This window comes from Panthera tigris, chromosome B3 (genome assembly GCF_018350195.1).
Source record: "Panthera tigris isolate Pti1 chromosome B3, P.tigris_Pti1_mat1.1, whole genome shotgun sequence".
NCBI lineage: Eukaryota > Metazoa > Chordata > Mammalia > Carnivora > Felidae > Panthera > Panthera tigris.
Genome location: NC_056665.1, coordinates 21,315,863 through 21,340,689, shown reverse-complemented (window position 1 = coordinate 21,340,689; position 24,827 = coordinate 21,315,863). Strand labels below are relative to the sequence as shown.

The 24,827-nt window shown below is 40.4% G+C and overlaps 2 protein-coding genes across 12 annotated transcripts in view; both read right to left on the bottom strand.

Annotated features, from left to right (window-relative positions):
* FAN1 (FANCD2 and FANCI associated nuclease 1) overlaps positions 1-15,628 on the bottom strand; it is a 34,813-nt gene extending 19,185 nt beyond the window's left edge. For 9 of the 11 annotated variants that reach the window (XM_042988252.1, XM_007095871.2, XM_042988257.1 and 6 more), the window contains exons 1-5: positions 14,335-14,419; positions 12,464-13,879; positions 10,383-10,523; positions 8,073-8,274; positions 2,396-2,629 (exon numbers count right to left, since the gene is read on the bottom strand). In XM_042988252.1, coding sequence (XP_042844186.1) covers positions 2,396-2,629; positions 8,073-8,274; positions 10,383-10,523; positions 12,464-13,727 — 1,841 coding nt within the window. In that variant the 5' untranslated portion in view covers positions 13,728-13,879; positions 14,335-14,419. Of the gene's footprint in view, positions 1-2,395; positions 2,630-8,072; positions 8,275-10,382; positions 10,524-12,463; positions 13,880-14,053; positions 14,196-14,334; positions 14,420-14,527; positions 14,924-15,568 lie in introns of those variants that run through there. The other 2 variants (XM_042988253.1, XM_042988254.1) reach the window with 2 other exon arrangements.
* An 8,686-nt stretch (positions 15,629-24,314) lies between these two features.
* On the bottom strand, positions 24,315-24,676 carry LOC122239407 (40S ribosomal protein S29-like). The gene has a single exon (XM_042988251.1). It carries the CDS (start codon positions 24,671-24,673, stop codon positions 24,497-24,499), a length of 177 nt encoding a protein of 58 aa, XP_042844185.1. The 5' UTR covers positions 24,674-24,676; the 3' UTR covers positions 24,315-24,496.
* Between the last annotated feature and the right edge of the window lie 151 nt (positions 24,677-24,827).

The following is a 24,827-nucleotide window of genomic DNA, read 5'->3' as shown; positions in this document are numbered from 1 at the left end:
ATCCCAAACACTGCTCCCCTCCCAGCACTGCCATCCTTCCCACCGCCTCTCTCCCAATCCCCAGCTCATCGAGGGTACCACCAGCCGAGTCAGAACACTAGAGCCCTCCGTGATTCTCCCACTGTATCTAGTCATAACCATAATCAAGGCTTGTCTCTTATCCTTCCAAAATATCTCACCCATTCACCTCACTGCCGCTGCCACCAGTCAAGACCTTAGCCTAGGCCACCAAGTTAGTCAGCCTTCTCGTAGCTTCCCTGGCTTCCTTCCACCCACTACTCCACAGGATGCTTTCAGAAAACATGAAACAGATCACTCCTCTGCCATAACCTCTTCAATGGCTGCCCACTGCTCAGAGAGCATGACTGAGTCTGTCCAGAGGGCTTCTGAGGCTGAGCATCCCCAGCTCTGCATTCCTGTCTGACCTCTGGGGCTTGCCCTACTGCCCCTAGGGCTGTGGCCACAGAGGTCTTCTGAGTTTCTCTGACTCAGCAAGTTGGCTCCTGCCTCAGGGCCCGTTGCACATGCTCCCTGCATGGCTGGCTCCTCCTCAATCTTGAGTCTCAATCCAAATGTTACCTCTCCAGGGGCACTTTCTCTGCAAAGCAAAACTTCCCCGGCCAACCCCTCAATCATCAAAGCACTTTTCACATGCTACAATTATTCTTATTTTCTATCTCCCCTAGGAAAACATAACCCCATGGAGGCAAAACCCCATCTGATCATGTTGTAACCCCACCACTGAGGCACGTAATAGATACTCAACAATCAGCTCATATATGTTGAATAAATGAGAAAAAAGAAAAGACAGGATAAGTTATTTTAAGTACCAAGGTGGCCAAAAAGATTTCTCAGACTAGGTATCATATCACCAGGTATTATATAATTACCATTCCTGAAGTCAGTTAAATCTAATTTCATTAACATGCTAATGTCCTTTGCATAACAAAAGAAGTTTTAATTATTTTTTTTATTTACAGGATACCTACTTTCTCACACGAATCTAGGATGGTTTAGTTTTTCACCCTAGCTCCCCCACTTTTGAACTTGTCAACCATGGTTATGTCAATCATAGAACTAAAAAGTAATCTCCCTTAGATATACCAGTAATAAGGACAATGATAATACTAGGACATACTAAGCAAACCCCAGGGACCAAGGACTAAGCACTTTACATGTATTAACACAGATCTGGAGGAATACACTATTATTCTCCCTGTTCACAGATGAAGAAACTGAGGCAAAGAATGGTCTTATAGGTCATTAGTACAGAGAGACCGAAACTTAGTTTCAGCATACACAGTCTCACGAGAAAGAACAGCAGCAAGTCACTAAAAATGAAAAGGTAAAAGACATGGGACAACTCAAACCAGAGTAAGGAAATATTCTTATTAGAAGATTTTATTCCAATCAAACACCAACAAGACAGTGAACTTCCTGAGAGCTAAGCAAACTGGGCTGGAATCAGTTTACACTGATGCTGCTTTGATTCAATAATTTCAGTAAATTATTTTTTTAAATGTTTATTTGAGAGAGAGAGTAAGCACAAGCAGGGGAGGGGCGGAGAAAGAGTACCAAGTAGGCTTCGCATTGTCTGCGCAGACCGTGAGATCATGACCTGAGCAGAAATCAAGAGTCAGATGCTAAACCAACTGAACCACCCAGCCGCCCCCTCAATAAGTTATTTTTTAAAGCACACATTAGACAACACATAACCAACTCTCCTGCAATCAGAGATCAGAATCTATTTCAGTTACATTTGAGTCATAAATCTTACGTCAAGAATCAAAAGTGCCATTTTAGGAATTCGAATTAATTTTTCTTAAGTGATGGGGTTTTTTTTTAAGGAAATCTAAGTATTTTTTTTTCCTCTAAGACCTATACCACTCTTTACCAAAACCTTCTATGGCCGGTCAAACCAAACATTCACTGAGTCCATGTACCAAAATACATCAGTGATAATTTCTAAACTATCATGTGTGTGATTCAAGTATACAGCACACAAGTTAGTATTCACTTTATCTAAGTCATTATTACATGAAAACATTTATCTTCAGCCTTGTTTGAACCAACAAGATATTCACAAGGCAGGTTTGTTCAAATATCTGTATTTACAAAATGTATCCTGCCGAAGCTATTTGGGAATATAAGCCAGGGAAAAGTTTCTAACTCAAAGCTCATTCGTTTTGGCAACCTTAATCTAGGTATGTTTCTACATTCTCCTTATAGTCTTAGAAAATACACAAGTGGGACAGAAGGATAACAAAAAACAAAAAACTTCAAAAACTGTTTTGGCTATTGACTTCTGTTTCTACTGTAACTGGTAAATAATAATAATAAAACTTTTATATACATTCAGTCACACAGCTATTATAATGAGTTAATATCATCTTACCTGATGAGATCATCTCTATCTTGGAAGATTTGGGTTTTCCGATTGATGGTGTACCTAGGAAACTCCATTCGGCCAAGATTGACCAAAAGCACAGTAGAAAGCTGTCCCTGACCACCACAGGCAGCTTCCTCGTCTTCCATGGAGTCCGTCAATGAAAATAGCAGCAAGACCCGGGAAAACACAGCCCGAGGGCCTTTACAGACTCTCAGTGACTCTCCTGCCAAATCTTTAGCTCTGAAAAATGTACAACATAGAAATAAATTTCTGGTATTTTTAAAAGCATTTGGATGTTAGATTTTACAAATTATTCTCATCTATTAACATTCATTTTTTATACATTTTTTTTTAAGTTTATTTATTTTGTGAGAGAGGGAGCACGCATGTGTAGGATGGGCAGAGAGAGAGAATCACAGAGAGAGGATCCACACTGACAGTATGGAGCCTGACACATGGCTCAAACTCATGAACATTGAGATCATGACCTGAACTGAAATCCAGAGTCAGATGCCTAACCAATTGAGCCACAAAGGCACCCCTACAAATTACTTTTAGATAAAATAAAGATAAGTTGCATTCATTACTCTACGCTAAAACAAATCTACCACTTCCAGCTGTGTGACTTTGGAGCATAACTTAACCTCTCTTGGCTCAGAGCCTACCTAGGGACATGGTGAAGATTAAATGAAATGTTATCTCCAAATAGTTTCACACGTGGTTTGGCTTAATAAAAGGGCAATACAGGGTTTACACTGGTCACGAATGTGTGAAATACCAGGAAAACTCATAAAAGTATTACCTATCTGACATGAGCAATTTTCACTTCTTGACAAGTGACAATTCAGATTAAATAATCGTTATTTTTTTTAAATGTCATTATTGGGGTGCTTGGCTAGCTTAGTTAGGAGAGCATGCAACTCTTGATTTTGGGGTTGTGAGCTTGAGCCCCATGTTAGACACAGAGATTACTTTTTTTAAAATTTGACAAAATAAAACAAAATGTCATTATCAAAGGCTATTGGTTAGGCAGCATATTTTCATGCACCAAGAAGTGGTACCAAGATTTGGTGCTGTTGTGTGTGTGCAAAGTGGTCCAGAGGCATCTCCACTCCAGGGTAACCTCTGTAAACCCTGGTTTGATTCTGCATGCCTTCAAGGTAGGTTTGGAGGTGTGAATTAAATTCAGGGCCACATGGACCCTCTAGCTCTCACAACTTGGATACCATCTAGAACAGTGTTTCTCAGGGCACCTGGGTGGCTCAGTTGGCTCAGTTGGTTGAGCATCTGACTTTTGATTTCAGCTCAGATCATGATCTCATGGTTCATGGAATCGAGCCTTACATCAGGCTCTGTGCTGATAGCACTGAGCCTGCTTGGGATTCTCTCTCTCCTTTCTCTCTGCCCCTCCCACATGCACACTCACTCTCTCTCTCAAAATAAATAAATAAACATTAAAAAAAATAGATCAACGTTTCTCAAACTTGGCACTATCGAGATCTGGGCACAATTCTTTGCTGGGGAGGAGGGCACTGTTACGGGAGGAGGGTATTCATTACAGGATACTCAGCAGCATCACTGGCCTCACTAAATGCTAGCAGCACCCACTTCCCTCTTCATCATGACAATCAAAAATACCTCCAGATGTTCCCTGGAGAGCAAAGTCACCCCCCAGAAGCTATTAACCTAAAAGAAGTACTGCATCTCTAGGGGTGTTGTAGGAATCGATGCCACCACTAGAGGCATGAGGGGACAGGGGTGAGATTCTTATCACACCACCATTTAATTGAGAACCACTCATCCACAGAGACTGATAAAAAGAGTCCAATTCCTCCATCTTCATTCAGAGCCTCAGCAATGCAGTCAGCCAAGTCTCCGAGTTCAGAAGGAACCATAAAACATGGTAAAATGAACAGTGATTATCTACTGGGATGAAGAAAGTGTAAATGATGCGCCTTTTTCTGTTTCTTCATGATAACAGCAGAGTAAGATAACAAGACACTGCCCTCACATGGGGCTGTCAGAGACAGATCCCAGTGCAAGGCTCTAAAACAAAATGAAGAAATAAAGTACAGTCTTGAAGGACAGTGATTCTAGTACAACTAAAATAGCCTTGAGAATCTTATGCTCCTACAAGTCCAAAGTTAGGAATAAAAAAAAAAAAAGTTAACCTTATTTCTTTTATTTCTGTTCATATGCTTAGTGCTTATACTGAGAGAGTGTTGCTTGCTAATTTTAATGTTCACTTACTTATAAAATGTTATATAAGGTTAACAAAAAATATGTAATGAATACAATTATAGAAAGGACTTAGAATGCAGGATACAAAATCAATGTACAGAAATCTGCTGCATTTCTATATAACAATTATGAAGCCACAGAAAGAAATTAAGAAAACAACCTCATTTACAATGGCACCAAAAATAATAAGGTACCTAGGAATAAACCTAACCAAAGAGGTGAAAGACCTGTACTCTGAAAACTATAAAACACTGATAAAAGAAACTGAAGAGACATTCCATGCCCATGGATTGGAAGAACAAATATTGTTAAAAGTCTGTAGTACCCAAAGCAATCTACACATTTAATGCCATTCCTGTCAAAGTACCAACAGCATTTTTCACAGAACTAGAACAAACAAGCTTAAAATTTGTATGGAACCACAGAAAACCCAAATAGCCAAAGCAATCTTGAAAAAGAAAGGCAAAGCTGGAGACATCACAAGTGCAGAGCTCGAGTTATATTACAAAGCTGTAGTAATCCATAATCCTTACACCCAATGTGGGGCTTGAACTCACAGCCCCGAAATCAAGAGTCCCATGCTCTACCAACTGAGCCAGCCAGGCACCGACAAAGCCGCAGTAATCCAAACAGTATGGTACTGGCACAAAAACAGACACATAGATCAATAGAACAGAAAATCCAGAAATAAACCTACAATGATATGGTCAATTAATCTTGACAAAGCAGGAAAGAATATCCAATGGGAAACAGTCTCTTCAACAAATGGTGTTGGGAAAACTAGACAGCAACACGCAGAAGAATAAAAAATGAAACCACTTCCTTACACCATACATGAAAATAAATTCAAAATGTATTAAAGACCTAAATGTGAGTCAGGAAATCATAAAAACCTTAGAGGAGACAGGCAGTAACCCCTTTGACATTGGCTGTAGCAACTTCTTACTAGTTATGTCTCCTGAGGCAAGGGAAACAAAAGCAAAAATAAACTATTGGGACTACATCAAAATAAAAAACTTCTGCACAGCAAAAGAAATAATCAACAAAACTAAAAGACAATCTATCAGATGGGAGAAGATATTTGCAAATGTCATATCAAATAGTATCCAAAATCCATAAATAAAATACAAAACTCAATACCCAAAAAATAAATAATACAATTTAAAAATGAACAGAAGATATGAACAGACATTTCTCCAAAGAAAACATTCAGATGGCCAACACATGAAAAGATGCTCATCATCACTTACCATCAGGGAAATGCAAATCAAAACTACAAGGAGAGGGCACTGGGGTGGCTTAGTCAGTTAAGCGTCTGACTCTTAGTTTCAGCTCAGGTCATGATACCACGGTTTTGTGAGTTCAAGCCCTACATCAGGCTCTGCGCGGGCAGTGCGGAGCCTGCTTGGTATTCTTTCTCTCTCCCTCTCTCTGCCCCTTTCCTACTTGCTCTCTGTCTCTCTCAAAATAAGTAAATAAACTTAAAAAAAAAAAAACTACAATGAGCTATCACCTCACACCTGACAGAACAGCTGAAATCAACAACACAAGAAACAACAGGTGTTGGCAAGGATGTGGAGAAAGGTGAACTCTCCTGCACTGCTGGTGGGAATGCAAAGTAGTGCAGCCACTCTGGAACAGAGTATGGAAGTTTCTCAAAAAGTTAAAAACAGAACTAGAGGAGGATCCAGCAACTGCACTACTAGGTACCTACCCAAAAAATACAAAAATACTAATTTGAAGGGATATATGTGCCCCAGTGATTATTGAAGCATCATTTACAACAGCCAACTTATGGAAGCAGTCCAAGTATCCATCAACTAATGAATGAATAAAGATGTGGTATATGTATACAATGGAATATTATTCAGCCATAAAAAAGAATGAAATTGTGCCATTTGCAACAATGTGGATACCGCCAGAGAGTATAATGATAAGTGAAATAATTCAGCCAGAAAAGACAAATACCATGTCATTTCACACATGCATGAAATTTAAGAAATAAAACCAACAGCGAGCAAAAGGAAAAAAATAAGAGGGAGGAGAAATCAAGAAACAGACTCTTAATTACAGAGAACAAACTGATGGTTACCAGAGAGAAGGGAAGTGTGGGGATAGGTTAAATATGTGATGGGGATTAAACAGGGCACTTGTGATGAGCACCAGAGGGTGTTGAATAGAAGTACTGAATCATTATATTGTACACCCGAAACTAATATAATACTGTGTTAACTGGAAGTAAAATAAAAACTTTAAAAACAACTTAAAAATAAAGGACTTTGAAGAGATTTAACATACTACAACCATGTGGATCTTAAAGCCAATTAACTCTAAATACATAATTAAAATATTTTTTTAAAAAGATACAGTATAAACTTTTTGAAGTGTTAGTAGTGACAATTTTCTTAATAATTTTTTACACCTATGTTTTATAAAAGAGTAGTATTTATAATATCTTCCCAGCAAAGATGGGCTCTTGGCAAGTAACAGCTGAAAGTTACCTGTGCACAAGCACATGTATATCTTTGTGTGTATTCAGATACACACAACATATATATTATACAAAATAAATGACACTGACACTGTTTTAAAGTATTTTCAAAAGCATCACTCACTTCATCCTCAACAATTCCAGAACAGTGGACTCCCAGACTAAAGTTATTATAGTTGTATTTTATAGATCATGTGAGCAGAAAAAATAAATTCTTAAAGTTTTCACATTTTTCCCAAACTGAAACAGTTCAAGGTTGTCACAAAAGCTAAAGAGGGGTGTCTGGGTGGCTTAGTCAGTTAAGCATCAAACCCTTGATTTCAGCTCAGGTCATAGACTCATAGTTCATGACATCACGTTGGGTTCTGTGCTGGTAGTATGGAGCCTGCTTGGGATTCTCTCTCCCTCTCTCTCTGTCTCTGCCCCTCCCCAACTCATGCCCACCCATGCTCTCCTTCTCTCTGTCTCTCTCAAAATAAAAAAAAATTAAAAAAAAAAAAAGCAAAAGAAACAAACCACAGTTTTTAGTAAATTTTATGTCTAAACTCAAAAATAGTTGCATATTAAGACTGATAGATTACACTTCAATAAAAAGTTGACTAAAATAAATATTTGACTGAATAGTTTACCCTCAAATCCTGTAGGAACAGTAGCCAAAACTGCATTTTTCTTGAATAATAAAATACTAGAATTTACTAAAGGCCTATTGCCTCCTAATTTTTCTTGGTCCTAGAAATTTCTTGCTCCAAATATAGTACTACAAGAATTATAAATAATAAACCAAGAAAGAATCCAGGCTATTGTAATAAGCCTTGTAATACTCTTTTGACTTCTTAATCTAACCGCAACTGAAACAAGTAATTATATTTTGAAAAAAATGTACTGTTATAATAAGTTAATATGTGCTATCAACATTTTAAATGCTTTTATTGTTATGACGGTCAACAAAACCTTTTTAAAATCACGGCACCGATTCCAGACTGATTTTTTCCCCAAGTGCAGACTGAAGGCTGTTTGGCCAATTTGAGAAAGGTGTCCACGAGTTGCTGTTTCTGTCCATTGGGATTCACCAAGTGGAAGGTCTTGGCCAGGGTTTTTAGTTCAGGAGCAGAAAGCAGTTCAAGCACTTCAGAGAGTTCTTGCAACTCAGACTCTGAAATGGATTTAAAAAAAAGAAAAAAAGTTAAACATAGTTTTAAGGAATTTTACTATTTTCTAGCTCTATTTAAGAAGAATGAAATTTAGTTATATGCAAATATAATGGAATTCTACTGCAGAAATTGTAATTAATTTGCCAAAGCAATTATTAAAGAATATAGAGGGGCACTTGGGTGGCTCAGTTGGTTAAGCGTCTGGCTCTTGATTTCAGCTCAGGTCATGATCTCATGGTTTGTGAGGTTCTGTGCTGACAGCCTGGAGTCTGCTTGGGATTCTCTCTCCCTACCTCTCAGCCCCTCCTCCTCCCACCCCTTGCACGTATGCACACATGCTCTCTCTCAAAATAAATAAAACACAAAAAAAAAGAATATGGAAAATAGATACCTCATAAAAGTTATAAATTAATAGAATTTCTCACTAAAAAACAAAGGAAAATAAAATAAAGACACATATGGATAGTCATATAGCTTGCACATTCTCCTTAAAAACTCACTGGTATATTTGCTCTCGGATTACAAACCCTTCAAATGGACCTCTCCCAAAGCTGACCATCAGCTCTCCTCCCTCCCCACAGGCCTCTTCATGGATTCACTCACTCAACATACATGGATATGTCTGCTATTATAGGCCCCAGACATCACCCTAGACCCAGGATGCAGCTGAATCAGACTTGGCTGGTATCTGCCTTCTAGGCATTTACAGCTTAGGGCAGTGCCTTTTTCCTCCACTCAGCAAGTACTCAGTGGGTGTACACTGCATGCCAAGTAATCTTCTATGGCCCAGGGCACACTACAATGACCAAAACAAGTCCTGGTCCACAAGGAGCTCAGCTCCTAGCATAATAAGCAAGTATATATGTCAGGTGGGGATAACGGTTATAATGAAAATAAAACTGGCTATGGCCAAGCAAACATGGCAGGGAGCAAGTGGTCAGGCAAATGTCTGATGACGTGACACAGAGCACAGCTGGATGAAATGAGCCGTGTGGCAGCAAGTACAAGGCTCTGAAAGAGGAGTGCACTCAGCATGCTGAAGAACACCGAGGAGCGCTCTGTGGCCATGACAGAGCAGGAGGGGCAGCCAGAGCCAGGTCCCACAGGGTTGTGCAGATCGAGGGCAAAACTCAGACTTGACTGAGTGCAACAGTGAGCCACAGGGGTTCTGGTTCTGTTGCCTAAAGGTCGTTTAAAGGTAAGTCAAGGCTCACCTGCAGCGGTCACCTGGCATGCCTGTTAAACTTGTGGATTTATGAATCTTCATCAAATCCTCCAGGTGGGGGACAGGAGCTCCCAGGTGACACTATGGCACTGACGCGTGGGAAGCAGTGCTCCAAGCAGGGGTCCGAGTCCCACTGCCTAATCCTTCACGTTCAAGCCTCTTTACTGAGCATCTATGTCTTCCCCCAGGACCACCACATCACCTAACCTCACTTTACTAACTGCTCTCCACTACAAACCACCACACAGAAACCACCTGGCTTTGGCTTGATTTGCTTATTTCAGTCTACACTGTCAGCAACTACTGAAGACTCACATTCTTCCTCCACCTACGTTTCCAGTACAACACTGCATTCAGTACAGGTAGGTGCTTAATGAATCTACTGACAAGACAACCATAGTTATCTAATAGTCTCATAGGCCTAAGTCAATGAACTTCTGAGGCAATCAACTTATAAACTATAAGAGCTGTATATGCGTGCATATAGGGGTAGATGAAGCTTTTAGAGGCAATATTAACTTCAAGCAAGCCAGCTTTATTCTATCACAAAGATAAGGCATCTGAATGAGTCAGATTCTTGCTGGAAGGTGAGAGCTGAGAAGGGATGAGTTTCTTCAGTGGACCACGGCCACCTATCTATCCAGAGAGGACTTTATCATCCTAAATACGAAACAGCCAAGAAAACAACAGTGGTCTTCACACAGGCTAAGAATGGCTTTAACATGAATAATCTGTTGTCCTAAGGTTAAAAATTCAATTAAAAAAAAATTACTATTTACCAGGCACCAACCAGGAGATGACACCATCCTGGTATCACCATCATTCTGCAGAAACTTAGTTATTCGTGTCATATTTTCATTTTACATTTCCTTTGACTAATCATACCTGTCTGCAGAAAGCCTGCTTGCTGCAATTCTCCAATCACAGGTGTTAAGTCAGGAGCAATCTCTTCATATTCCAATTTATTCATCTTAATCCAGCCAAATTTACGTTGAAAAAGTCTTACGTATAACTTCTGACCACTAGCTGCAAGAAAAGTCGTGAAAACTCTCTTCTCAAAACAACATACAAACATTCACTTTTTAAAACTGAATACAACATATTCTATTAGAAATACACTTATGCTTACTCAACTGATCACCCAAGAACATCTTTTTCTTCCTTTGGAAAATACAATTTATTTCATATAGAAGTCCCCATGGAGATGTCTCCTTGTCCTGTGTGCCTGCCACCATAGGACAATAAGAATATCCAGGATGGGACCAGCCCTGCCACTTCTGAATTATACAAATCTATGAACCTTACCGAGACTCCATTTTCTCTTCTGTTAAAAAAGTGGGGGTGGGATGGGGCAATAACACCATCTTCCCAATGTTGCTGAAAAGATTAAACAAGATGAGGCATTCGATGATTGGTGTATAAACAACAAAAAATCTCCAAAGTTGGTCATGGTTATTGGCCATTTTAAAACTTCTAAGTACCAGGTTTCCCATTGTCTAGCCACCAACATTTTTACTCCATCAGAGAAGCCCTACCCAGAATTCCAGTTATGTTATTCTCCGCTTTCAGCTTAATATGAACGATTGTATCGTTGGCTGAAAATAATCTGAAAAGATTTTCAAAATTCGTCTAGCATTGGTAGGGCAGCCATCTCTAACTTGGTGATCTTGGCTAAGTTATTTAATTAACCTGGTCAGTTTTCCTGTTATCTGGATTATCTTCAAATTTCTGCCAATTCTAAAATGGTGTAACTGTATTTCTTAAATCTTCAACTCCCCACCACCCTTTTTTTCCTTAAAGAGGAAAATTCAATTAGCAGTACTTATTTTCACACAGAGACACTGAAGATTATTCTCTGTGGGGAGCCATACACAAGAATCTGCAGAAATTCCATTCAGGGAACTATTCATTCTTCTCAATTATACAGAAGTACAGAGCCATGGACTACTCAAATGCTCACATGAATACAACCAGTACCCAACTAAAGATCTGTAACTTCCATGGACAGAAGAGTCAATGTGGTGTCATTCATGTCCATGTTCTGGTGAGGACAGCATAAGTAGAGACTGAGGCTGTGAGGATAATTAATGCAACTGTGCCTAGAGAAGTATTACTCGCATGTCAAAGCAATACTAAGAATACCGTAATTCCATTGTGTGCATTTAAAACAAAAACCCTTCTCTTGAACATTCCTGGCAATGTTTAAGATTTTTTTTTTTAACTCTACTGAAGAGTCCAACCTGACTACAAATTATGGGAGGTCAGTGTAGCTCCCAAGTAAGCGTTTCCTACCTCAGAAGGGACTCAGTTCCATAAAGCCATCATGGCCCTTTGGATTAGCAATGCAACAAGGGTGGCTTTTGCTCCAAATGTGCACTATCGGCTCAGAGCCACCACTGGCTGCCAAGGAACTGAGGCATAGACCATTATTTTTAAATGCACCAATTTAGCCTGAAAGTTTCCAATTCCTCCACACCCTGACCTTAAAAGGCAGAGTCAAAAAACCTAAAATTGAAGGAAAAAACAAGCCTTAATATACTTTGGTTTGTTCTTTCCTGTATTTTACTTCAGTTTTGAGAAAATGGTGTGTAAAAACAATAAAACAACCTAAATTAAGCTTGATTACATGCTCAAAAGCAAAGAATACTTTTCTAAGTCACAAAGGTTATTTTTTTTAACCTGGAAAAGGCTGTTTTACAACCATCAAATATACATATAAAGGAAAAACAGATGCTTCCATTATAACCAAATTACAGCTTGTAAGGATGATACTGCAGAAGCAGACATCACCGAACACAAAATCTCTTTTTCATGCATGTTCTTCTCAAACCTTGTGGCTGGCTGATTCCCAGGAGCATTCCCAGAGGACTCACAGAACCACACTGACTCCTTGTGGTCATTAGGTTACTGCCCAAATCAGGCCAGCAAATGGAAAACAAAAACTTGAAAGCACACGAGCTTGATACCTGATAATTGATGAAATTTAGTTACAATTCCCCTCTCATGTTCATCAAAGAGCATCCTATCTTCTTCATTCTCAAATACAGCTCTCAGCACCACGAGGAAACTCCGAAGGTAGTAAGGATGACTTGGTGGTACTGTAACTGTTTTACCAGGAACATCACAGCTTGACCCCTGCTCCAAAGGAATTCCACAAGTGATTTCATTCTTTAAGTCACTGTCACCTTCCGGAGAAAGGTCCTGGATGTTATGCCCTTTAGAATCATCATGTGTAGGACTATCAGACTTTGCCTCCCAATTTGACAACTGTGTTTTAGTTTCTGAAGCAACAGTCACTTTCACTTCTTCACAACTACCTGCCTCGCATTTTTCAACATCTTGATTATCTACTCCTTTGATGCTCTCCCACTTTGCAAGACTGTGCTCTGAAGTAGACTTCAATGTATTCCCAAGAGTTAAATCTGGTGAAAATAACATAGCAGCATTATCTGAGAAGGCAGGGCCAAGGGGTGATCTCTCATATTCCTGGGTATCCTTTTGGCTTTCAGCTTCCATTATTTTTGTGCCTTCTACAGTATGTTCAGGTGTACTCTGCTCCTTAAGAGAATCACAGGCAAACACATTTTCCTTTTGAGAACTGTTCTCCAAAATTTGATCCTTGTCCTCAGTCTCTGAACAGTTATCAACCAGGGTCCTAACCATTGTGAATGAGGAACTCTGTGGACTCTTATTGGCAAATTCCTCATTCTTATCTATTGCTCTTTTAGCCTCTGTGTATCTTCTGGACAATTTAGATGACAGGCTTCCCAAAGTAATGACTTTCACATTATGATGTCTCAGCTTATCTTGATTTTTGCACCCCAAATCATCATTATTTTTAAAGTAGGGGCTGGTCTGCTGTTTTACGCCCATTTTTGCTGAATCACTTTGGTCAGGGGTTAAACTTATCTTTGATGGTGACAACTTTCCTGGCGTTACATCTTCTAACACAATATTGGTTAAATCTACTGTAGGCACATGTGAATTTGTTAAGTCAACATGCCTCTGATCAACTGGAGTGATGTCATCATTGTTAGCACACTTTTCATCAAGATGCCGGTTTAAATCATATCTCTGCACCATTTTACTACAAACAGGGCAGGCAAGCTTAGCAGGTGGTGCATTGTTAAAAAATGAAATAATAGAGTTACATTCTTTTGTTTTAGTTTTACTGGCTGATAAACTTCTACGAGGTCTTTTCTTCACAGGAGCTTTCCCTTCTGACATCATGAGTATTAGAAAAACTGGGTGTTTCCAGTAGTAAAACCCAGGATATCACTGGAAAAAGACAACAATGGTTTACTTTTACTTCCCTGTCTTGAAACAATACAAAGGGGGATTCTATTTGGCTTCATGTTTTTCATTTAGTCAATTTCTTCTTCCTACAAAATAAAACACATGTGGATTAAAAACACTTTAATGAATTCAACAACAGAGTGGAAAACAGTAAAACGTGCAATGACAGTATCCCTTGAGAGAAGGAAAACCCTGGGCTTGGCACAGAAGACCCAAGGCTCTACTCCCAGCTCTACACGCAATCTCCGTGTGACCCTTACCCATAAAATGACGGCAATAGGCTCCGCAGGGATATTTTCTCAGACTTAAGATCTAAAATTACCCATTTTTTAAAAGGGAAAATTTGACTATTCCAGATCCCCCTTTGAAAACTACTGCATCAGTGGCTTTTTCCGGGCCAGAGAATGCCTGTCTGCCCGATCCCCGGAGTCATTCCGGCCTCACTGCCCTGCACGGATAAACTCCACCGCCCCCCCCCCACCCCAAGTCACAGACATCTGTCAACACGCATGGGTCCCCCGTGCAGCTATGGCCACCGCACCTCTGAGGCTCGGGGGAGGACGATCCCACTGGGGCCGCGTGCGCGCACGTGGGACGCGCACCTGGGCTCCGCCAAGGTGCCCGCCCTGTCGCCCTCTTTCACCCTCCCTCCCCGCCGCCCCTAGCCGCCCGCGGTCTCCCCTCCCGCGCGCCGGCCTGCCGACGACCCCAGCCGGCCACCCCACTCCTCCCACCGGGCTCCGCGCGCCCAGGCATTCCCAGCCGATCCCCGCATCTCGGCTCGCCATAGGCTCAGCAAGTGGAGGCCCGAGTGATCGATCCCTCTTTCCTTCCAGGTTAAAGGCTCCTTCCATCCAGAGTGACCGAGTCCAGCCGAGCGGTGCAGGGAGGTCCGGGAGCCTCCACTCTCCACGCCTGGAGACCCTTGCACGTGCACTCGGAGGGAGCCCCTGGCATCAGTCGTTGGGAAGGTTGCCCGTGGGGGCCGCGCTCAGCGTCAGAAGGGGCTTGCTGGGAGCAGATGCACACGGGGGCTCCACCGACCCGGCGCCCGCGAGTTCGCGCGGTGGGCTCAGTAGCTGGGCATTCCCAAAGATGAGCTGCTCGCCGCCTTGCTAGATGTGAATAACCTCCAGAGCAAAGGAAGAATAAAACGAAGTCAAGTCGTTAGGGAGCAGTGAATTGGGGGTGTTCATTACTTCCGTTTTTCATATGGTTTAATTGTGAAGCCATGCAGTTAAATGTATAATAACATATTTAACGGGGCGCCTGAGTGGCTCAGTCGGTTAAGCATCAGACTTCGGCTCAGGCCATGATCTCGAGGTTCGTGGGTTTGAGCCCCGTGTTGGACTCTGTGCTGACAGCTCTGAGCCTGGAGTCTGCTTCGGATTCTGTGTCTCCCCCTCTCTTTGCCCCTCCCATGCTCATGCTCTGTCTCTATCTCTTAATAATAAATAAACGTTAAAATTTTTTGAAAAAAAAATTAGATATTTAAGCAGAAATTGGTAACTGAAAGATAAAGTGTATCACTCAGCTTTTCAGCACGGTTACCAGCTGGTTCCAGCATCCCCATGAATGACCCAGAATGTAAGCAGAAATTTCTGAGTACAGGGGGCACTTTACCAGTGTGGTCCTTTACCAGTGCTCTCCACAGTGGTCAGCACTGTGTAATTACTCTGTAAATACATATCGAATGAATATGGATAAATGAACAAGTCAAAGAGAAAAGGAACATGAATAAGGAATTCACCAACAAATATGTATTAAGTGCCTACCTCATGTTCTTGATGCTCAAAATATGGCAGCGAACAGAAATGAGGAATAGGGGTTGGGGGGAGTCCCCTGCCTTCATGGAGAATATATTCTGGTGAAGAAAGACAAAACAATAAATAATGTAGAGAATTAAGGGGGAGAACTTCGAAAAAAAACTGGGAACATCAGGGTGAGGATGGAGATGAGAATTACAGCATGAAAGAGTGGTAAGGAAAGGCTCCACAGAAAAGGTAATCTTTGAGCAGACTTGAAGGAAGTAAGGCAGTGAATACTTGAGAGGAGAGAATTGTAGGCAGATGAAACAGCAACAGCCTCTCCCTGAGGTAGAAGCTTGCCTAGCAAAAACACCAAGAAGGCCAAGACAACTCACTGGAGCAGAAGTGAAGTGAGATAGGTAGCAGAGAGAGGGCAGATCATGTAGGGTAACAAACATTTTCTGTAAAGGGCCAGGTAGTAAATATTTTAGGCTTTGTTGGCCATGGGATCTCTGGTCACACTGCTGTTGTAGTGTGAAAGCAGGCATAGACAATACATAACATAAAAGTGTGTGGCTGTGTTCCAATAAAACTTTATTTATAAGTAGCTGACCAGATTTGGCCTCTGCTATAGTCTGCTGACCTTTAATAAAAGGGCTTACTGGACATATGGATATTAGCATTTACTTTGAGTAATATAGAGGAAACATTCTGCATGTTGTGTTAAGCACAGATGTTGGGGAGCAGGGACTGAAAGCAGGAGTGGAAGCAGGGAACACAGAAAGCTAATGAAGTAATCCCAGGAGAGATGATAGTGGCTTGGGTCAGAGTGCTAGTGTTGCAGTTGATAAGAAATAGCAAGATTCTGGATACATTTAGTAGGTATAACCAATGAACAATTTGTTCATGGTACAGGATGTTAAGGTATGAGGGAAGGAAAAAACTGTTCTATCAACTAGAAGGATGGAAGGGAATAAATCAAGAGTTTAGATTCAGACATGTGTCTTAGTCCATTCAGGCCACTTACAGACTGGATGGCTTATAAATAATAGAAATTTATTATTCACATTTCTATTGGCTAGAAGTCCAAGATCACGGTGCCAACACAATCAAGTGCTTCTTCTGGATCCCAGGCTTCTTGTTTTATCCTCACATGGTGTAAGGGGCTAGGGAGCCCTGTAGAGCCTGTTTTATAAGATCACTAATCCCATACATGAGGTTTCTACTCTCATGACACAATCACTTCCATATCCTAATACCATTACACTGGGGTTTGGCATTTCAACATGAATTTGGGGTAGAAGAGGCTTCCTCTTCACCCCAGGCAGGGGTGCCTGGGTGGCTCAGTCAGTTAAGTGTCTGATTTCGGCTTGGGTCATGATCTCATGGTTCGTGGGTTTGAGCCCCACATCCAGCTCTGTGCTGACAGCTCAGAGCCTGGAGCCTGCTTCGGATTCTGTGTCTGTCTCTCTCTTTGCCCCTCCCCCACTCACGTTCTCTGTCTCTCTCAAAAATAAACATTAAAAAAAAAAAAAAAAAAAAAGAGGAAGGGCAGACCCAAATGTTCAGACCATGGCAACATGTAAGTTTGAAATGCCAGTTAGACATTGTTGTGGATGAAAAGACACATGAATTTATTAATGAAATAAGATCAGGAAATAAAAATTTGGGAGTCATCAGGATTTATACAGTATTAATATATGGCACTAAGGAGTGACTACAAATAGAGAATTAAAAGGTCGGGAAGACTTGGGGCGCCTGGATGACACAGTTGGTTAAGCTGTTGACTCTTTGTTTCTGCTCAGGTCATGATCTTACAGTTCGTGAGTTTGAGCCCTGCATTGGGCTCCTCAATGATAGCACAGAGCCTGCTTGGGAGTCTCTCTCTCCCTCTCTCTCTCTCTCTACCCCTCCCTCTCTCTCACAAAATAAATAAATAAACTTTTTAAAAAAAATCTATAAAAGTTCAGGAAGACCTAACACTACAATAAAAAGAGGGGAGATGAGAGTGCCAGCAAAGGAGTCTGAGAAGTTACCAGTGAGGAAGAAGGAAAACACTTGGCATCCAGAAAACCAAGTGAATCATGTGTATTGAGGATTGGGGGATATCAGATGCACCTAGAGTGGAAGTAAGATGAATGTTGAGAACAACCATTACATCTAGCAATGTGGAAGTCATTTGGTAACTTTGACAAAAGCTATTGTGGAACAGTGAAATGATTGAATAGGATTCAGGAAAGAAAGGGGAGACAGGAATTGGAGACAATGCAGGAACCCATTCAGACCCCCAGAGCTGGTATGAAGATTATTTTAAGCTGAAGGCATCAGCGGATACAGAAAGAAGCCTTTTTGGAGCTTCCCTTATCTGACTACAAGAGACTTCTAGGAAGTAAGGCTGCCATAAATTCCCTCTTTGAGGGGTAGATGAGGGTGGACTTTCATTACCAGGAAGGAGACCCAGAATATATCTACCATAAATTCTCTCTCCAGGGGAATCTTATGGCCATGGAGACGGAAAAAACCCCACACCTGCATGAACAAGCATTATCACAAACTTTCTTATCTCCCATTTGTTCTTCTAGAAACCCAGGTGCTCTTCCCCCAAAGGCTTTTTCTACCCCTCTTTTTTTCCCCTACTAACTTTAACCATTTATCAAGCTACTTCTTTTGTAAGCTCCCATAATTTTTCTTTCCAATCTTCTTCTGTCAGGTGAATTCACAGGCCCCCAGACAATAAACCTAAGAGGGCAGAGGAAACGTTTTTCCTCTCCAACAACAGTAAATGTAGAGGTTTCATACTGAAGGAGAGCAGCGAGGTATAGCCAAAGCTAAGGGGGGAAGTGAGGTTGAGTTTTGTTTATTTAATATGGAAAAATAACTACGTGCTTATATGCTGATAGGAATACTCAGGTGGAGTAAAATATGAAGCAGGAGAGAGAAGACTTGCTGGAGGAATATTCTTAGGTAAGTGAGGGGATAGGATACAGGCTGCAAGTGAAGGGGTTGGCCAAGTAATGAAATAGCACAGCACAACAAAATCCCAAAGTATTTATGGGAATGCAATAAATCCAGTACTCAACACAGTAAATGTTGTAGGGTACTGAGGAAAATCTGACTAGTCAATAAATGGTTTTTGAGAACAGGTTACCTACGTGGAAAAATGAAACTGGATCCCTACCTCACACCAAATAAATACACAGATTAAGGCTAAATACATTAAAGTAACAATTGTGAAAAGCAAAGCTTCAAAACTTTTGGAATACAGGCATTTTTCAGAGATATGGGTTGGGTTCCAGACCACCAAAATAAAGTGAATATCACAATAAAGCAAATGAAATGAATTTTTTGGTTCCTTGATGCATATAAAAATTATGTTTACACTACACTGCAGTCCATTAAGTGTAAAAGAACATTATGTATTAAAAAAACATGTAATACCTTAATTTAAAAATACTTTACTGCTGGGGCATGCGTGGCTCAGTCAGTTAAGCATCTGATTCTTCATTTCGGGTTCAGGTCATGATCTCACAGTTCATGAGATCGAGCCCTGTGTCAAGCTTTGTGTTGACAGTGTGGAGCCTGTTCAGATTCTCTCTGTCCCTCTCTCTGCCTCTTCCTCACTTGCACTCTCTCTCTCTCAAAATAAATAAACATTAAAAAATACTTTATTTTTAAAAAATGCTAACCATCATCTGATCTTTCAGGGAGTCATAATCACTGATCAGAGATCACCATAACAAATACAATAATGAAAAAGTTTGAAATATTGTGAAAGTTACCAAAATGTGATCCAGAGACGTGAAATGAGCAAATGCTATAGACTTGCTCGATACAAGGCTGCCACAAACCTTGAATTTGTAAAGAACACAGTATCTGCGAAGTACAATAAAGTGAAGGGCAGTTAACATGAGATATGCCTGAAGAGATCATTTTATTATCTTGAAGGTATTATAGGATTCCTTAAATAAGAGAAAAGCTGCTACTGTAAAGTAACAGATTGATAAATATGGCTATAGTTAAATTAAGAACTTTCTAATAATGGCCATTTCTATTTCTAGCAATGGCTGTGTAGCTTATATTTTACTGGGCTAAAATACTGCATATCACAAGTATGAACAATGTAAAAATTATAAACAATATAAAAATTACAGAAATAAATGTTTGGTGACAATTTTAAACAAATTATAAGCAATTGCAAAGTGTAAAACACCAAAGCCTATTCGAAAACATTGGAGAATGACCAAAAGTAGTCTGAAATTGGAAGGCCAGTAGCAAAAACAATAACAATCCATTGTAGGATTTGACATACCTAGATGAATTATAGATTACAACAATAGCAAAAAGGATGAGAGTGCAAATGTAACTATATTGCTGCAATAGTCTTACATTTTATATGAAGTGGTAAAATATTAACTCTAAGTAGACTGTTTTTAAACTTTTTTAAATTTTTATTTATTTTTGAGAGACAGAGAGAGACGGAGTGCAAGTAGGGGAGGGGCAGAGAGAGAGGGAGACACAGAATCTGAAGCAGGCTCCAGGCTCCGAGCTGTCAGCACAGAGTTCGACTCAGGGCTCGAACTTACTAGCTGTGAGAGTAAAACCTCAGGTAAAACCTGAGCCAAAGTCGGCTCCCCAATCAATTGAGCCACCCAGGAGCCCCTCTAAGTAGACTGTTTTAAGTCAAGGATGCATACTGTAATTCCTAAACAACTGAAATTAATGCAGTGTAGAGTTAATACATTAAGGGAGAAATTCAAATAGAATATTAACATATTTGATTTAAAAAGTAGAAAAAGAGGAAGAGACAATAAAATTAGAAGAGACAAAGAGAGGGGTGCCTAGGTCGTTCAGCCAGTGAAAAGTCCAACTTTGGCTCAGGTCACGATCTTGTGGTTCCTGAGTTCAAGCCCTGTTTCAGGTTCTGTGCTGACAACTCAGAGCCTGGAGCCTGCTTCAGATTCTGTGTCTCCCTCTCTCTCTGCCCCTCCCCCACTCACACTCTGTCTCTCAAAAATGAGTAAATGTTAAAAAAAAAAAAAGAGACAAAAAGAAAATAAATAGCAAAATGGTAAAACCAAGTAAAACCAAACCAATAATTACATTAAATGTGCATGGACTGGGGCGCCTGGGTGGCTCAGTCGGTTAAGCGTCCGACTTCGGCTCAGGTCACGATCTCGCGGTCCGTGAGTTCGAGCCCCGCATCAGGCTCTGGGCTGATGGCTCAGAGCCTGGAGCCTGCTTCCAATTCTGTGTCTCCCTCTCTCTCTGACCCTCCCCCGTTCATGCTCTGTCTCTCTCTCAAAATAAATCTCTCAAAAATAAATAAACGTTAAAAAAAAAAAATTAAAAATAAATAAATAAATAAATAAATGTGCATGGACTAAAAGCTCCAATTTAAAGATAGGACTTGTCAGATTAGACTCAAAAAGCAATTCCTAACTATATGACATATAAGAGACCCAGGTAATTGGAAAGTAAGAGAATAGAAAAGGATATATTATTCAAACAATAATCAAAAGAGCCATAGTATTATACTGAAAGTAGACTTCAAGACAGAGAGTATTACTAGGGGTGTCTGGGTGACTCAGTTAAGTGTCCAACTTTGGCTCAGGTCACGATCTTGTGGTTCCTGAGTTCAAGCCCCGTTTCAGGTTCTGTGCTGACAGCTCAGAGCCTGGAGCCTACTTCGGATTCTGTGTCTCCCTCTCTCTGCCCCTCCCCTGCACATGCTCTCTCTCTTTCTCCCTCTCTCAAAAATAAATAAACATTAAAAAAAAAAGTTTAAAAAAACCTTAAAAAAAAAAAAAAGACAGAAGTACTACCAGAAAAAAAGAGGTCATTTTATAGTCAAAAGGGTCAACTCATGGGGTGCCTCAGCTGAGGTCATGATCCCACGGTTTGTGAGTTTGAACCTGAAGATGGGCTCTGTACTGACAGCTCAGAACCTGAAGCCTGCTTTGGATTCTGTGTCTCACTCTCTCTCTCTCTGCTCCTCCCCCACTTATACTCTGTCTCTCTCTCTTTCAAAAATAAGTAAACATAAGAAAAAAAAAAAAAAAGATGGGGCACCTGGGTGGCTCAGTCAGTAAAGCAGCCGACTTCAGCTCAGGTCATGATCTCGTGGTTTGTGGGTTCAAGCCCTGCTTCGGGCTCTGTGCTGACAGCTCAGAGCCTGGAGCCTGCTTCGGATTCTGTGTCTCTCTCTCGCTCTGCCCCTCCCCTGCTTGTACTCTGTCTCTTTCTCTCAAAAATAAATAAACATTAAAAACAAAATTTTTTTAATAAAAAAAGAAAAGATGCTTAAAAAAAAAAGGTCAACACTCATGAGAAAGACATAAACATCATGAGTATGTACCTGATGGTAGGGCTTCAAAATACATGAAGCAAAAAATGACACAATTAAAGGAAGAAATAGAAAATCCACAATCATAGAGATTTTGTATGCTTTTTAAAAATGTTTCTCTAATTTTATAACTAGACAAAAAAATCAGTAAGGATAACTGAACAAAAATATTAAAGCTTTGGACTAATTGAAATACAGAACACTATAGTTAACAACTGTAGAACACGTTTTTTCCTCTTCTCGGTATAAATTCACTAATTCTGAAACCACTTGCATATTCTAGCCTTGAGTAAATGAATACATATATTGAAGACAATGGGAGCAAGATTTCTCACTGTTGGAAAAGGCATTACAGACGTGGAAAGAGTGAATACTGGAATATAATCTACAGGGGCATTCGATTAGAATGAGAGGTTTGGGCATGCATTCATGTGCAGAATCCACACACACACACAACCATAATTTCCTAGCTCTGGTGAGTGGGCCTAGTAGCAATAGTAGCAATGAGCATGCTTATTTTGCTCATCTTTGTTTTAAAATACCAGTCTCCACTAAAAGGAACCAGCGTTCTGTGGGAAAATGACGAATTCCAGGGAAAAGACAGGATATGCCTGGAACATTCAGTAGCACCAGAAAATGAGGAAGTGCTCAGAGAATAATGGGAACCTATCAGAACTCAGAACCTGGTGGCCCTCACTGTAACAAACTCAAAATGTTTTCATCTCCAGCTTCAAAGCGACAAACCGATTATCTCGAACCTCTGTATATGAGGTACTAAAGACACACCTCTGCTATGGCCTTCCTGCCAAAAGTGCATAACCTGAAATCTAATCCTGAGAAAACAGGCAAATTCAATTTTGAGGGACAGCCTGTATAACTGGCTTGTATACCTCAAAAATGTCATTCAAGAAAGGCAAAGAAAGCTCAGGAACTGGAAACTAAACAGACATGACAGCTACACGCAGTGAGGAATCTTGGTTACCTGAACCTGGACCGGGGGAAGAGTTAGAACGTACATTATTGGGACAAGTGATAAAATCTGAATATGGACTGTGGATTACTAGCATTGTACTGATGTTAAATTTCCTGACTTTGATAATTATAGTGTGGTTATACATTAGTGAATATTATTTTTAATTATTTAAAATGTTTATTTTTGAGAGAGAGCACATGTGCACGTGCATGAGCTAGAGAAGGTCAGAGAGAAAGGGGACAGAGGATCCTAAGCAGACTCCACGCTGATGCAGCGAGCCCAGTGCAGGGCTCTAACTCACATACTGTGAGATCATGACCTGAGCCAAAGTTGGATGTTCAACTGACTGAGCCACCCACGACCCCCTAAATTATGATCTTTAAGTATGCTCTGTGCCCATTGTTGGGCTTGATCTCATGACCATGAGATTGAGTCACGAGTTCTACCGACTGACCCAGCCAGGCACCCCGATTATTGAATATTCTTAGGAAATGCATACTGAGGCATTTAGGTGAAAGGGCCATGATGTCTCTAACTTCCTCTCAAACTGTTCAGAAAAAAACAAAATAGTAAAGCAAATGAAACTATATTTACTAGAATTTTGCTGTAACTTTAAAACATAAAAATAAACGAGTTAAAAATGATACAGAGAACAACAAAAATGCTCCGTCTCATTAGCAGGAAAACATAAATGAAGACCACTGAGGTGTACACAGCAGAAAGGCAAAATATTTTTTAAACTCTGCCAATACAACCTCTGACAAAGATACAAGTCCAAGTTTGTACAACTACTTTCAAAAACAACTTTCAAAAGCAAGTCTTTTGCACTTTCTACCCTGCGATTCTATTCTAAAGGACACTAGAGGCTAGAGCATAAGAGTAACACTGTGTGGGAACAGAAGGTTCAAAACAGCATTGTTCCTAATAGCATAAAATGAAACAAATGTCTTCATGTGACTGGGTAAATAAAATTGTGGTAGATGCATATACTGTGCAGCGCTGTAAATGAATGGATGAATGAGGGAAATCAACAGTGAAAAAGCAAGCCATAGATGAGTACATAGAGTGTCTTATTTTCATAAAATTCAAGTACTAGTGAAGTAAACAATGCATGAAGAGATATATATGGTCAAACACATACAAATGTAAAGGAACGATGAACACAACTCAGAACCATGGTTTAACTTTTATTTTAGATAGAGTAGAAGGGAAAGAGAATCTTCCGCAGGCTCCACACTCAGCACAGAGCCCAACACAGGGTTCAATTCCATGACCCTGGGATCACGTCCTGAGCCGAAATCGAGTTGGATGCTCAATGGACTGAGCCACCAGGCACCCTGGTTTTCTCACTTCTTTAACATACGTGAAGTAGATGAAGAGCACCACTGAGTACTGTTTTGTGTTTTTAAAGAATTTATTTTTTTAAAGTAATCTACACCCAATATGGGGCTCAAATTTACAACCTTGAGATCAAGAGTCCCAGGCTCTGAGCCAGCCAGTGCCCCCATTTTGTGTTTTTAGAGAAAGGGTGGTTTCTCCAATGTGTTGTTTTTCATAATTGAAGTATTTTTATTTTATGTACAATGAGTTGGCATTAAGGTAGGTAGGTATCTTGGATGACCCATTCAAGGAGATTCACTTAGTCCAACTTAATGTAGCCTATATCCTTTGTGAACTGATGGAAACACTGGCGGCACATACTGAGGCCATATTGCCAGGTCACACAGTACTGGTGTGAGCAGATGCGGCAAGGTGAGAACCCTGGCCAAATTTCCTCTTTCCTCGGATGGCTCTGGTAGAGCTGTTGGTGACCCATCTTGCTCTCTCAGATGCAACAAGGCAAAAAAAAAAAAAAAAAAGTTTACGTTATGTTTCTAATTTACATAGAAAAAGTACGTAAATTTTCCACCAGAATGTACACTTCATAGGTATAAGAATCCTTTTGTTCGGTTATCTCGCTGGTACCTAGG

Coding starts and splice junctions, on each gene's coding strand:
- LOC122239407 (XM_042988251.1), bottom strand. CDS start 24,673: ATGGGTCACCAACAGCTCTACCAGAGCCATCCGAGGAAAGAGGAAATT.